We start from the raw sequence: 15,115 nt of genomic DNA on the forward strand, positions 1-15,115 counted from the left end.
CAAGAGGTCCTTCACATGTCAGAACTGGGTTCAGTGCCGAACCAACCTTATGTAACTAGCTGTCACCTTAAATGATGGGTAAAATCACTAGTCCAAGACTGTCTCCTAGATCTGCTCGGAAATGTCACATTAATAACACCCACACTCTCCAAAAAATAAATATTGTTTAATTGTAATAAAAAAGGTGTTTATTTTGATCTAAAATTAACTTAAACTTTCAAATATGAAATTATCATACTTAAAATATGTACATATGTAACATAACAACAACTTCAAAGTAAACCAATTTTTCATAAAATCACATTTGAATACCTGTTGCAGACACAATTATAAACTTCATTTGAGATACAAATTAAAAAACAAATAAACACAACAACAATAAGAAACAAAAAAAAAAGGATAAAAGGGGCAACATGTGACTTAAATTTTAAATAAATGCATTTACATTTTATCAGTACAAGTTCATGTTAAACGTAAAAGTTTTGTTGTCATTCATAAAGTCCAACCAACCAGATTTACATTCAACTTTCTAAGATGCAAAATAATAGACCAATTCACAATATTATGTAAAATATTTACATATAAATTTTATAAAAGACAAAACAAATAATATTTAATACAATAATGATGGCTGGTCAGGTTCGGTGAATTTTGCAATACCCTACAGCAGTTTTGCAAAATATAAAAGTAAAAGCCCAACAATAATTAAGTCAATAAATCTCACAGTTTTGTCGTACCTATCTATGATTTGAACTTTAAGGATTTCGGTTATAATCAAGATTGGCTACTGATTCGAAACTGTTAAAAGATAATGGTAACGCTAATTTGTTTATAATACAACAAATTCAGAATATTATTACCTAATCCTTGCGGCCAGACATGAAACCGTAATATTCCATCATGCCAACGCTCGGCCACTTTATTGTAAATACTTCTTTACATGTATTAAAACGTATTTAGAGTGAAGTGGTTGGGAAGTTTTGCCTCACCCGATTTATAGTCCAGACCTTGACCGCCCGAATACTATTTGCTTCGATCGATGCAGAACGCTCTCTCTGAGATACGCATCACTTTGGAACAGAGTATTCGATATTGGACATAAAAGATGAGCGTTCTTTTGGCATGGAATCAATATGTTGCCAGAAATATGGGAAAATGTCATAATTAATGTATTCAGAATGTGTTTTATTTAATAAAATTTATTAGTACTGAGCAACAGTATTAGACAATGCACAGTGGTTTAGAATCTTTTTTTTTGGAAATAATTCGGTATCTCGAGAACTATTGGATAAATTGTTGGAGCTGAGGTGTTTTCGAGTTGACTTACGTTTGTTCAGCTGTCTAGCACTAATGGGGGCTCATTCGGTGAAACTTAAAATATAAATAGTCATTGACAGGGATGCCAGGTACTTATGATGCCTGTCCCCAACCAAAATTAAAAATATCCCCAAAAGTTCCCAAATATTGTTTTTCTTGAAATTTTCACATAAACTAAACTTCATATTAAATTAATTGACCAATACCCGATTAAATTAGTTGTTAAAATATTATTCAAACCAAAATTAGTCAAAGTTTCTTTTGATAATATTCATTCCAATTGGTTGAAAATTTTTTTCTATAGGTCAAAAATCGAGGTTTTCCTGGTTTTTTCCATATATCTCAGCCATTTGTGGACCGATTTTCTCGAATTTAAATAGCAACCGAGCCGGAGAATTCCAGAAATATTGATGTATGAATCGTATATGTAAGTTATTTGGGGGCTACGGAAGGTTGATTTCAACACACAGACGGACATGGCTATATCGCCTCCACTATCTATAACGATCCAGAATATGTACATTAGAGTGCTCCAAGATTGTATGGACGATAAAATTTTTCTAGGTACAGGCCGTCCCCCCCTCTAGAATGGTTATATGTATTGTAGAAACTCGTTGTGTAAAATATTAGGATGATAGGATAACGTTAACTGGTGCCGCAACGACGCTGAAGTTTTGAGGTGCATTTACAAGGGGTAAAATGCAATTTAGAATTACCTGGAATATAATATTCTGAATAGCTTTTGCTTAAAAATCATAACAGTAAAGAAATTCGGCTCATTCGCCAAAATATGGCCAAATCTCAAAATTTAAATTGCAGGTACGGAAAAGCTATATGAGGTATTTTCATACTTTTTTTTCACATTTTTATTCCCTATTACGTTCTCAATAAATCCCAATGTGATGATCAAAAAATTTTGAAATTTGTTTAACAAAATTTTTAAAAATTTAAAATTGGAGTTTTGAAACTGCCGTTAAAAAAATTGAATTTTTTGGTCATAGCTGCGAATAGGTTAACGATATCCTACGAAGACAAAAACTCATATACAAGTAAATATGGATATATTTTAAGTAAAAATGTGCTTTTATTTTAATATTTCTCAAAATATGTTAATTTTGTTTCTACATTTCTTGTTCTAGTGGCCTGAGACACGTTAATGGCCTGGCGATTTTTTAATAACTTTAAAATTTTTTAATAAATTTTTGTCTCTTATATCTTATTAGAATGACAATTACGTGTACATTTCGATTGTTTTAAATTAAATTGCAAAAGTAATTATTTAATGCCAACATTTTTACAAAAACAGAAAAATTGCATTTTTTCCCCTTGTAAATGCACCTCAAAACTTCAGCGTCGTTGCGGCACCAGTTAACGTTATCCTATCTTCCTAATATTTTACCCAACGTGTTTCTACAATACATAGAACCATTCTAGAGGGGGCGGTCAAAATTCGCAATTTTATTTTTTTGGAGCACTCTAATGTACATATTCATTTTGGGGTCGCAAATGAAATATCTAGAAACAAACGGAATGACAAATTTATATAATACCCATGTGTTGTGTTCTGCACATAAAATTCGACAATTAGAAAACTTTTTGGAGATACTGATTTAAAGATTGTGTCATATTATGTGTTATGATACGTACATTTAATAGCATTAAACATTTCATTTTCAATTCAAAGAACATTAAATAAAGTTCAGTTATTGGTAACTTATTGCTACAAAGTAATAAAACTGAACAAGTTTTGCGGTTTTCGATTTTTCATGAGTTTTTTAAAATACAAAAATTTGCTATTTTCACATAGAAAATATATTTTTTGCTTCAATTTGATATTATAACTCCGAAACTACTGAGCCGATTAAAACGCAATATATAAACAGATTAAAGGTAAATTTGAAATTTTCCAAGTTTATTTCAGTAATATCGGACTAACCGTTTTTGAGTTATCATAAATTATGTGGAGAAACATTTAAAAAAATTCACAATTTTAGAAAAAAAAGTTTTTTAAAAAAATCTATCCATAGAATTTTAAAATTTTAACATTTTTGTACTACTGGAACCACAATACATCAAAATTGTGTAGTGGCCTCCAAAATTTTTTCGATTTTGTTGTCCTGTGTAATCGTACCCGTTGAAATTCTCAATTTAATGAAATATAAAAAGTTACTTTGGAGAGAGGCGATCATTAACGGGAGAGTTCAAAACTTCTATGTTATTTCACCTGCTGTTCCAAATACAAAAACCTGCTAAAAGTACTTAACATTTAAAAAGGGTGAAATACTATTTATACAAGTACATGACAGTACGTATAACAAAAAGTTAAAATATTAAAAATTCTATGCAAGTGTTAATGATAGAAACACGTCATTTCTTTTTTCTCTGTTTTATAATGGACAAAATTTAATGCTTCAATAAATTCTTTGAACTTTTCATCTTCGTCTCAGTTGACACTAGAAGAAGGATTTCTGTCAGAAGGATATAAAAAGCTGTTACGCTCATATGTTGGTCTTTCGGTTTGTAATCTCAAAAGAGAACATACTTCTATAGATACTTCGGCATCTCAAACGGTGATTTGGATTATAAACGTCTATTAAATTAAATTATTGAAATAAAAAAAAACCAAAACAATTAATGAGTTTGCAATTTAAGAAAAAATTTACAAAAGAACATAAAGTGAAGGATAAAATGTATTATAAAATGGATTTTCATATGTTTGTATTGTGTAAGTTGTTAAATTAATAAAAATATAAAGTGAATTATGTTTTAAATGAAAAGTGATTATGATTCCTTTCAAAACTGTGTAATTAAAAACCTTACTAACAATTTGAAGCATCTAGGAATCAAAATAACATGTTACAAAATTGTATTTTGCATTTAATTTGAATTTATTAACATTTTCTAAGTTTATAATTTTGAGTACAAACGATTATATTTGATGAATATATTCACGACAACTTAGCTGCCTCCTTCCATACAATTTTCTCAATCCAATCCAAATACAATTGAATTCTTGTATAAACCGCTGGATGACCCACATTACCGCAACCGCCATGCGAAAACGATGTTATACCCACAACCAAAAACAAACACTTATAATCGGGATGATCAACAAACAAGGGACCACCAGAGTCACCCATACAAGTGTCGCGAGTATCGGTAAACGAACCAGCACACATTTGTGTGCGTTTGTTGACGCCATATTTCAATTCTTCTGTCTGCTCAACTTTACTTATGCACGTCTCATCATCGAAACGATCCAATTTCACTTTCAGCAAATGTGGTGTCAACTCGGTGGTGGTGTCATTGGGTCTACCCCAGCCGGCGGCCAGATATTCTTGAAATTCTCGTCCATCCGATAGGGGTAGGCAAGCGGGCATTATGTAGTCGTTGAATTTTACTTCTTTTATGAGTTCGACCAGAGCAATGTCATTGTATTTCTCCTGGATGTCGGTGGTAAAGTATTGGGGATGTGTGATGGCATTTTTAATTTCATAATCGACGGGCGAGGCATCATCGGTGGTTGTTGAATAGTCCAATTCGCCTAAACGCACCACGTTGGGAGGGCTGTTGAAAGACAAATAAGAGAGCGGCAAATAAATAGAACGTTTGAATTTTCAAAATATATTGTAATAATAAACCATCGTTGTCAACTAATCCGAAATAACAACAATTACCGCTAACCGGTACCGTTTAGAATCGGTAGACAACATGGAAAAAAACTAGAGATTCCAAAACCGAAAACCGAAACGGTTTCAGTTTTCTTTAACATTTCGGTTTTTGTAAGACGGTTAACCGGTTTTAAAGAAATATATTTTCAAAAGCTCATTTAAACATATTTTTGAAAAACTTTGATACCATTTTTAAAAATATTGATTAATTATATAGAAAATTATAGCATCTCACAATATTTCGTAAAATATATAAAATAATTGCCTTAAGAATTCGAAAATTTTAAAGTACCTCATATTGAATATAAATTTAATATAAACCGGTTAACCGTTTTTTTGAAGACAAAAACCGAAACCGGATAATCGTTTTTTTTAAAAGATAAAAATCAAAACCGGTTTTTTCAAAAACACACCTTTACGGTTAAACCGGAAACCGGTTTTTTAAATTTGCCGGTTTTTTGGACACTCTAAAAAAACGTAACCACTATTTTCAACCAGTTTTTATTTGACATTAGATAACTTTTAATATAAACAAGTAAAAGAGCAATATTCGGCTGTGCCGAATCTTATATACCCTTCACCAAAATATACTTCAAAATAAAAATGTTAAATATTCTTAGGTAAACAAAATCTTTTTTGCAGTTTTTTTCATTTACATATTTAGCAAAAAAAAACTTTTGTGAAAAAAAATCGGGTTAAAAAATACTTTTTCCGATTTTGATCCATTGTAGTTCAAACTTATTATGGTTTTATATACGTCATTACAAAGGTCTTTGAAATATCTATCATTAGATATCCATATTGTCTATATTAATGACTTAGTAATCCATATATAGGTCAAAAATCGAGGTTGTCCTGGTTTTTTCCTCATATCTCAGCCATTTGTGGACCGATTTTGCTGATTTCAAATAGGAAACTTCTCGAAAGCATATCTGACAGAATTATTGAAGATTTGGATCCAGAAGATATCTGGGGTCTTCAGAAAATTGATTTCAACAGACAGACAGGACATGGCTTTATCGACTCCGCTATCTATAAGGATCCAGAATATATATACTTTACACGGTCGGAAATGAAAAATGTAGGAATGACAAACTTATATATACCCTTCTCACGAAGGTGAAGGGTATAAAAACAACATCAAATAATATAATAATGATATTGTTATCATTTCTTAACTTGTTTATTTAAGAGTACTACTATTCTAGGGAAAGAGAAATATCAGTTCTTTAGTGGTTACGCTTTTTAGTAAAATATACGAATCGGATTAAAAAGTTTACTTAAGATCAATTCACAAGGTCTCTTATCATGTCATATTGTCATAATGTCCTAATATTTCACGAATCGGCGGCTTAGCTTAACCAACTCTTAGGCGTTCGGCGCAGGTCTGCTGATTGGTTACGATAACACAATAAACATAGCATACAGAGTAGTATTGTTAAATATTAGGACATTACGACAATATGACATGATAGGAGACCTTGTGAATTGACCAATTGTATGTAAATACATACTTACTCACCTATAAACAAAAAAGCAATGAGCTGCTGTCAACACGTATTTGTCACTGATCAATGTTCCACCGCATAAATAATTCACTGTGTCTTCGTTTTTATAGAAAAGTAAAGCCATAAATGGAAACTCTTTGGCCTCGGCCTTTTTTCCACTAACAATCAGGGACTTTTCACATGATGCACGATATTGTTGCACCGCTTTGCATTCTAAAATTTCAAAGGAACTCGATTATTTCTTAAACGAAAACTTTACAGAAATCATTCTTCTTTCTTGTTTACCTCTTACAGATCGTATGTCTTCATCCTTTTCTTGGGTATATTTTTCGGGAGGCTTTAAGCAACAGACATAGGTGCCTCTTTCGTTTAGATTGCAATAGGGTTTATTGCGTATCAAATGAAAATGGTTTAAAACACGTGGACATTCTCGTATATGTTTGCATTCGGTATTTAAGGCACATTCATTGGCTGGGGAAGAAAAGTATGAGAGATTTAGTTAATAGAGGTTTTTGTTTTAGCTGATCCAATACTGATACTGTTAAAAAATAGAAGCTTTGCACATTTAACCATGAACATATTTGCGCTGTAATCAATTGGGAATTCCTTCAATTATTACAATTTCTACATTTGTCTATACAATTCTTTTGAATTTACACAATTAGCCCATAGGGGTCAAACAATCAATTGAAGCTGAGCCACAAATATACATACATATATAGTTTTTATAATTTTTTATAATGCAATTGATATGATTGATAACACAGGGCAACAAAATCGAAAAAATTTTAGAGGTTTTTTAAACTACTACACAATTTTGATGTATTGTGGTTCCAGTAGTACAAATATGGTAAAAATTTTAAAATCTATGGAGAAGTTTTTTTTTTTAATTTTTTTTTTCTAAAATTGTGATTTTTTTTAGATGTTTCTCCACATAATTTATGATAACTCAAAAAGGGTTAGTCCAATATTATTGAAGTAAACTTAGAAAAGTTCAAATTTCTATAACCTTTATTCTGTTCATATATTGCGTTTTAATCGGTTCAGTAGTTTCGGAGTTATAATAACAAATTTAAGCAAAACATATATTTTTTACATGAAAATAGAAAATTTTTTTGTTTTAAAAAAATCATGAAAAATCGAAAACGGCAGAAATTGTTTATAATCGATATCTGATTTTGTTTCTATTACATGTGGCTTTTCGATAATGCAATAAATCTAAACAATTTCTGCCGATTTCGATTTTTCATGATTTTTATAAAACAAAAAAAATAGCATTTTTCACGTAAAAAATATATTTTTTGCTTCAATTTGTTATTATAACTAAGAAACTACTGAGTTGATTAAAAAGCAATATATACACACAGCCTCAGAAGTGAGTATACACCAGTGAATTTTTTGATTTTTTTAATGATCATAAAAATCATTATACTCCGACTTAAATCTTCTTTGTTCAGAACCGAATCTATTATTCATCTCAATCTCCATCAAACCGAAACTTTTAAATTTTAATCGATGGATAGATTTTAGGATTTTCATTATCTTAAAAAAAAATCAAATAATTTTTGGTGTTTACTCACTTTTGAGGCTCACTGTATGTGAAAATTTGTACATAGCATGGGGAAAATGTTTTCAATATTCAATGAATCGAAAGATGAACATTAACTACTCAATTTTATTTATATCTAACAAAATGTTAAATTTTGTGAAAATGAGCGAATTCACTTAATTGTGAATAAATTCAAAAAGAATTCATTGATTTTTATCTTCGATATCTCATTTTGTTGCTATTATATGCGGCTTTGCGTCAAAGTAATATACCTGGACAAATTCTGCCGTTTTCGATTTTTCATGATTTTTTTAAAATACAAAAATTTGCTTTTTTCACGTAAAAAATATATTTTTTGCTTCAATTTGTTATTATAACTCCGAAACTACTGAGCCGTTTAAAAAGTAATATTTAATCAGATTATAGGTTATGTAAATTTGAAGTTTTCTAAGTTTACTTCAATAATATCGGACTAACACTTTTAGAGTTATTATAAATTATGTGGAGAAACATCTAAAAAAAAATTCACAATTTTAGAAAAAAAAAAATTAAAAAAAACTTCTAAATAGATTTAAAATTTTTACCATATTTGTACTATTGGAACCACAATACATCAAAATTATTTAGTAGTTTAAAAAGCCTCTAAAATTTTTTCGATTTTGTTGCCCTGTGTAATTCATAAATGTTAAACAAAAATCATTTACACTCTTACCGTTTGTAAATAAGCGCTGCTTTGTGATTAAAATACCAAATAATAACAATATTATAAAAGTTTTTAACATTTTAAAATGAGTTCTTTATGAATTATTTTAATTTCTTTATTGACTTGTTTGCAGCGAAATCTTTTTAAAGACTGAATTTAATAATAAATCAGAGTTCCGCTTGAAAGCCAGATTCATGCTCTCATGCACGAGTAATATTATAGTCTTGTTATTTGTTTCTTAATTTATTGATAAGCTTAAATACTGAAATTTAAGAGCTTTTTATTTTTTTAGATTGTTTTGATGAGCATCTATCTACATATGTGTGAAGAAGAGCCAGTCAAGCATTTTGTAGATACAAACACAGCGCTGAATCTTACCTTTGTGCTAGGTAGAAATCTCTTTTATTCAGAATTTAATTTGTTAAAAGCCTGGCTTGGCAGCTTGGTTTCTCTTTATATTTCGGGGGATTTACTTTTTAGTTTTTTTTTTTGAAATTTGTTATCAGAGATTTTAGAATGCTAAACAAATTTTGAAAATATTGGAGTATTATAAAATAAAAACAAACCTAAACAAATTTCGATCTAAGAGTAATTCTAAAATTGAGTTTTAAATTTTTTCTTATTTGTATATGGTTCATGTTTTATAACCCAATAAATTTGGACATCTCCCACATTTTAGTGAAAAATTAGCAATGTTCAGGATTGAATAAATTTGAGGCACTTCATTCGATTTTAACAAACTTGGTTTCTTTTGCAAGGATTCTTTACAAATATTTACATATCTTCTGAGCAAAAGGACCTTAAAAATTAAAAAAATGTCCTTTATCCCTTATATCTCAAAAAATTATAACTATGTCACATTCTTATTGTTAATCGGCATAAGAAACCATGTAAACCTGACATTTTAGGTATAAAATGTGTTCAGCAAATTTATGTAAAATATTACGGAAAACATTTTTGTAGAATATGTTAACCCTCTAAATCCTCAAGATGGGTCTTTTTTGTCCTTCTTTTAAAAAAAGAGCAAAAAACACCATTAAAACATTGATTTAAGAGGTGAAAATGTTTCGCAAAAATATTTTCCGTGAAATTTTACTATAAGTCCCTGAATACACCAAAACGGAAAATTCAACCAGAATGTCAGAAATAAGACATAAGAAAAGAGAGCCTAGGGTTAATTTCGCATTTATTAAGAATTTTATTTTAAAGTACCCCAAAAATTTAGCATGAAAAAAAAATAGTTCAAATTTAACTAAAAATCACTAATATCTCTATTATTTTACCTTCGATAGCAAATTTGGATAGGAAGTATTCATTAATTACATTTTTGTTAGCTCTAGGCAATTCCACTACATTACCATACAATGTCCAGCATATTTCAAATAAACATTGAATATTTAAGTGCATATATTTTTTAGGGACGAAACGTACCATTTTGATCAAAAAAATGTGTGAACCTTTACTCTTCTGATTGCGATAATATTTGGTGTACATGTTTTCCAAGGCCATACAAAATTAACGTTTGTGATGCAGTTCTTGTTTCCATTTTATTTTCCATCCGGGGTATGCTTAGTCTGTCCATGTTCTTCAAAGGTCTGCTTCCTTTGAAATCTTCTTTACCACAGAGCTGTCTTGTATCTTTGGGATATGTTTGCTAATGGGCGAAGCTTCTAATAGAGGATTCGACGAGATAAACGCCTTGCAATACAAGGAGATGAATTCGTTGGCTCTGTAAGGACTAGGTACTGAGTATTATCCGACGAGATAAATTCTTCGGCTGTCGGTTGTCTAACGACTAATTATGGGTAATGGATACAATCCGAGGAGATAAATTCTTCTGCTCTCCTCGACTAACTACAACTTATTGGCTAATACTAGCTAATAATTACAATCCGACGTGATAAATGCTTCGGCTCTGGGTCGGCTAACGACTAATTAGTGGTAAATATAGTTTGGATGCAATCCGAGGAGATACATTATTCTGCTCTCATCGGCTAACTACAACCTATTGGCTGTGACTAGCTAATGGGTACAATCCGACGTGATAAATGCTTCGGCTCTAGGTCGGCTAACTATGAATTTTAACTACGGTATTAGTACGAAGTAAGAATGACGGCTTCGTCTAATTATGCTTTGTTACCCGGGAGCAAAGTATAAGTACATTGGACATCGATTCTTGCTTGCCTTGTTCATGTTTTTCTTAGACAAGTTTGAATAATCTTGCTATTATAGTTCTCAAGATATGTAGTATATAGAAATAACTATTTACTTTGTATGGTAGGTACGTGAATCACCCGTGTTCCGATCCCTCCCATTTTTGGTTAAACCTCATGCACTGATAAGAAATTGAATCGGGTAAAGTTTGAAGACTTTCACAATTATAGTCCACCAGATTTTCGAAATTACTATTTACTTTGTGTGGGACTACTAATCATATTCCGCATATTTTCAGTAAAACTCAGTACAGTAATTAGAAATTGATTCGTAACAACTTAGATATTTTTTGCAATTACAGTTCTGCAGATAATCGAAATTAACAATTTACGTTGGGAGGTGCCACGCCCACTAATCCAATCCCAAACAATTTCCCACAATCTGTGTAAAATGATAAGAGAGTTATTTGGACAAAGTTTGAAGAATTTTATAATTATAGCTCACAAACACAAAATATTTAGACTCATCCCCTGTTCCGATCCCTCCCATTATTGGTTAAACTTCTTGCAATGAGCAGAAATTGATTTGAATGAAGTTTGAAGACTGTCATAATTATAGTTCAACAGATATTCGAAAATAACTATTTACTTTGTTTGATATGTATATATATTAGGGTATTCAATCGATTAACCGTTAATCGGTTAGCCGATTAATTTTATACGGTTAACTGTTCGAATAATTTAAAATTTCGGATTTTCAAATAACAAATAAACCGATTATTCCTTTTTGTTGCAAAGAAAAGTCTTTTTCAAAGAAAAGTTTTATTAAATCTAAAGAAAAAAAATCGTTTAAAAGGAAAACATTTAAATTATATTCTTTATTTAAAAGATTTATTCAGAAGATCTCACTAAAACCCTAAAAAATACACATATCATTCATTTGCTGCAACAACGTCATAATTCAAAAAAATGTTTTATGACATTTTTTGAATGTTTCACTATTTCTTAAAAATAGAAATATAAATAGTAGATGTTTATATTTTTCTAATTTGTATTTATCCCAAATTTTTACTTGTCAAATGATAAAACTATATGAAAGATTATAGAACGGCGCATATTTTGTATTACTCAGTTCAAAAAACACGGATTTTGAGTTATGACGTTGTTGCAGCAAATGAGCGATATGTATGCAAAAATGATCTCAAATACCATATTTGCTGTTTTTTGCGTTTTTGTACACAAAATTCGTTGTTGTATTTTCAATTTAAAATTAAAATAGAAATCATTCGGTTAATCGAATAATTTTAAATTAACCGATTATTAACCGAATAAATCTAAACACCGATTAATTATTTGCTCGATTAACCGATTAAATCAGAAACAGTTGAAGGATACTGTTTTATATTTACTAACCTTATTCCATCGGAAAATCGTTTTTGGTGATTTAAAATTGAAGTCCCTACGATTTATATAAGACTATAAAAATCGGACAACTAATTACAAAAGTATGCCTAAAAATATATTCGAAGTTATTTGATTATTCTTCGAAATATTAGGACATTTGTACTAAAAGGTTTTATCTCTGGTCCCACTTTCTTTTTATACCCTTCACTATGAGTGGCAAGGGTATATATAAGTTTGTCATTCCGTTTGTAATTTCTACATTTTTAATTTGCGACCTCACAAAGTATATATATTCTGGATCGCTATAGATAGCGAAGTCGACGTAGCCATGTCCGTCTGTATGTTGAAATCAACTTTCTGTAGCCTCCAAATAACTTACATATTCATATTCATTATTCATACATCAATATATCGGGAATTCTTCCGGCTAAGTTGCTATTTAAAATTGATTAAATTGGTCCCTAAATGGCTGAGATATAAGGAAAAAACCAGGATAACCTCTATTTATGGCCTATTTTTGATCTATAACTGCATTACTAAGTCATTAATATAGACAATACGGATATCCAATGATAGATATTTCAATGTCCATTGCAACAATGTATATAAGGCTATAGTAAGTTGGACCTACATTGGGTCAAAATTGGGAAAAATACTTTTTAACCCGAATTTTTTTTTCATTAAAATTTATTTTGGCATAAATTCTTTTTACAAAAAAAAAAATTTTAAAAAAGATTTGGGAAAAACTTTTAAAAAATTAAAAAACAATTTCGAAAAAAAAATAATATTATAGTAAGAATTGTGCTAAATTTCCCAATTATTGATAAATTCACTGACATTTATTGTTGGGGGATAAGCTAGTTCCTATGCTCATTTCACTGGTTGCTTAGGCCAGATCATCAGGAAACCTTTTCCCAAAAGGCTTTAGATAAACTAAAAATATTATACAAATCAAGCTATAGAGTGAAATGTCAGTGAATTTATCAATAATTGGGAAATTTAGCACAATTCTTACAATAATATTAATTTTGTATACCCGTATAACTCTTGATAAATTAATTTTGTTTAACTAATATTTTAAACAAAAATATTTATGAGAAATATCTTTAGAAAATGAAAGTTGGCTTTTTATACCCTACACCACCATAGTGGGGAAGGTATTATGAGGTAAATATTAGTCTAACACCCACCTTAAAGTATACCGATCGACTTAGAATCACTTTCTGAGTCTAAACGATAAAATTTGGTACATATAATTTTTTCGGCCCAAGGACCAATCCTATTGATACTGGCTTAAATTGGTCGATGATTTCACCTAGACCCATACAAATGTCCTCTCGAAATTGGTCTTTATCGGTCATAAAAGTTTACTTTATACAGGTATTTACACAAATTTCGCTCCAAATAACTTTTATATATACGAAATTCATGTCACCAAATTTTGTTACGATCGGTCCATAATTAGGCATACCTCCCATATAGACTCGCTTCCGAAAATCACTTTAAAAAGCATAAATCTTTTAAAAATATTGGTATACACACAAAATTCAACATAAATAACTTTCATATAGACATAAATCACACGATCTAATTTCATGGTGATCGGTCCATAACTGGCCCACTATTGATATTTTAAAAGAAACATGTTTTTTGCATATTTACTTGGTGTAGGGTATTATATGGTCGGGCTTAACCGACCAAATTTTCTTACTTGTTTGAGATATCCTTAATTCAACGTCTATTTATTGTTTCAACATCCAGTGTTCAAAAGAAAAGGATTTTTCGGAAAATATATTGAAACTAGATATAAATATAACGCCAATATTGTAAGTATTCGATAAGCGGCGAAAAAGTTATTACCATTGAATTTAAGCGATTATATAATATTTGAACCTCGATAAAGGACAAAACAATGAGAATTTAAATTATAACCATAAATAATCTGTCTACCAAGTTTTAACAAAACTGGATCTGCTATGGTCCGATGACTTGTTGGAAAAGTCTTCTTTCTTGCAGAAGTTTAAAAGTTTCCATTGTTTTGCCAATGCTCAAAAACAGTTGTCATTATATTGTCAACCACTGTATATCCAATTAAAACTAATGTTGTTTTCTAACTATTTCAGGCATATTTTTAATGCAGCTTATAAGTACCTCTGCTTTACCGTGCGATTCCTGTGGCAATGAATGCGCCAATGCCTGCGGTACTAAGCACTTTAGGTAAACTTTTCTTTAAAATGTTAACTATAAACCAATGCTAAATGATTAATAACAATTGAAATTTCCCTTAAAAATATTTAGAACCTGCTGTTTTAATTACTTGCGCAAACGTACCGATCCAAATGCCATGAAAATGATAACGAACAAACGTCTAATCGATTTCATTATGTTGCAAGGACGTGCCATGTTTACACAAAATGAATTGAGTAACGAGAAAAAGCAGCAGCAAAAACAAAAACAACAAGAGCAACATTTACGCGAACAACAGAAATTATTATTGCCCCGATCAGCATTTCCCTTTAGCAATGATGACGAACGTCACAATGGCACCTTTATATTGGAAGACTTACAGGCCTACTACGACTAAAGATAAATTCTAAAATGGATTCACATGAAGATGGCGATGACGATAACAATGATGATAACGACTACAAAAATGTTGCTGACGATGATGTTGATGATGACAGTGCTGACGACGACAATGATTATATGACACTGATGATGTTGAACATGATTTCGATGCTGATGATGATGATGAACTATAAATTTTGTACAAATATTTTATTAGCGTATTAAGTACGAGTGTGTATAAA

General features: G+C 30.3%; 2 protein-coding genes across 2 annotated transcripts; one reads left to right on the forward strand and one right to left on the reverse strand.

Annotated features, from left to right (window-relative positions):
* The first annotated feature begins 3,914 nt into the window (after nt 1–3,914).
* On the forward strand, nt 3,915–14,892 carry Trissin (trissin). Its single transcript, XM_065498553.1, has 3 exons — nt 3,915–4,042; nt 14,429–14,522; nt 14,604–14,892. The coding sequence occupies exons 1-3, from the start codon at nt 3,952–3,954 to the stop codon at nt 14,887–14,889; spliced, it is 471 nt and encodes a 156-aa protein (XP_065354625.1). The 5' UTR covers nt 3,915–3,951; the 3' UTR covers nt 14,890–14,892.
* Nucleotides 4,182–8,914, reverse strand: LOC135961963 (serine protease snake-like). The gene is made up of 4 exons (XM_065513623.1): nt 8,758–8,914; nt 6,782–6,967; nt 6,511–6,709; nt 4,182–4,884 (listed from the first exon to the last, which is right to left on the reverse strand). The coding sequence occupies exons 1-4, from the start codon at nt 8,825–8,827 to the stop codon at nt 4,266–4,268; spliced, it is 1,074 nt and encodes a 357-aa protein (XP_065369695.1). The 5' UTR covers nt 8,828–8,914; the 3' UTR covers nt 4,182–4,265.
* Nucleotides 14,893–15,115: the final 223 nt, after the last annotated feature.

Source organism: Calliphora vicina, chromosome 1 (assembly GCF_958450345.1).
Source record: "Calliphora vicina chromosome 1, idCalVici1.1, whole genome shotgun sequence".
Taxonomy (NCBI): domain Eukaryota; kingdom Metazoa; phylum Arthropoda; class Insecta; order Diptera; family Calliphoridae; genus Calliphora; species Calliphora vicina.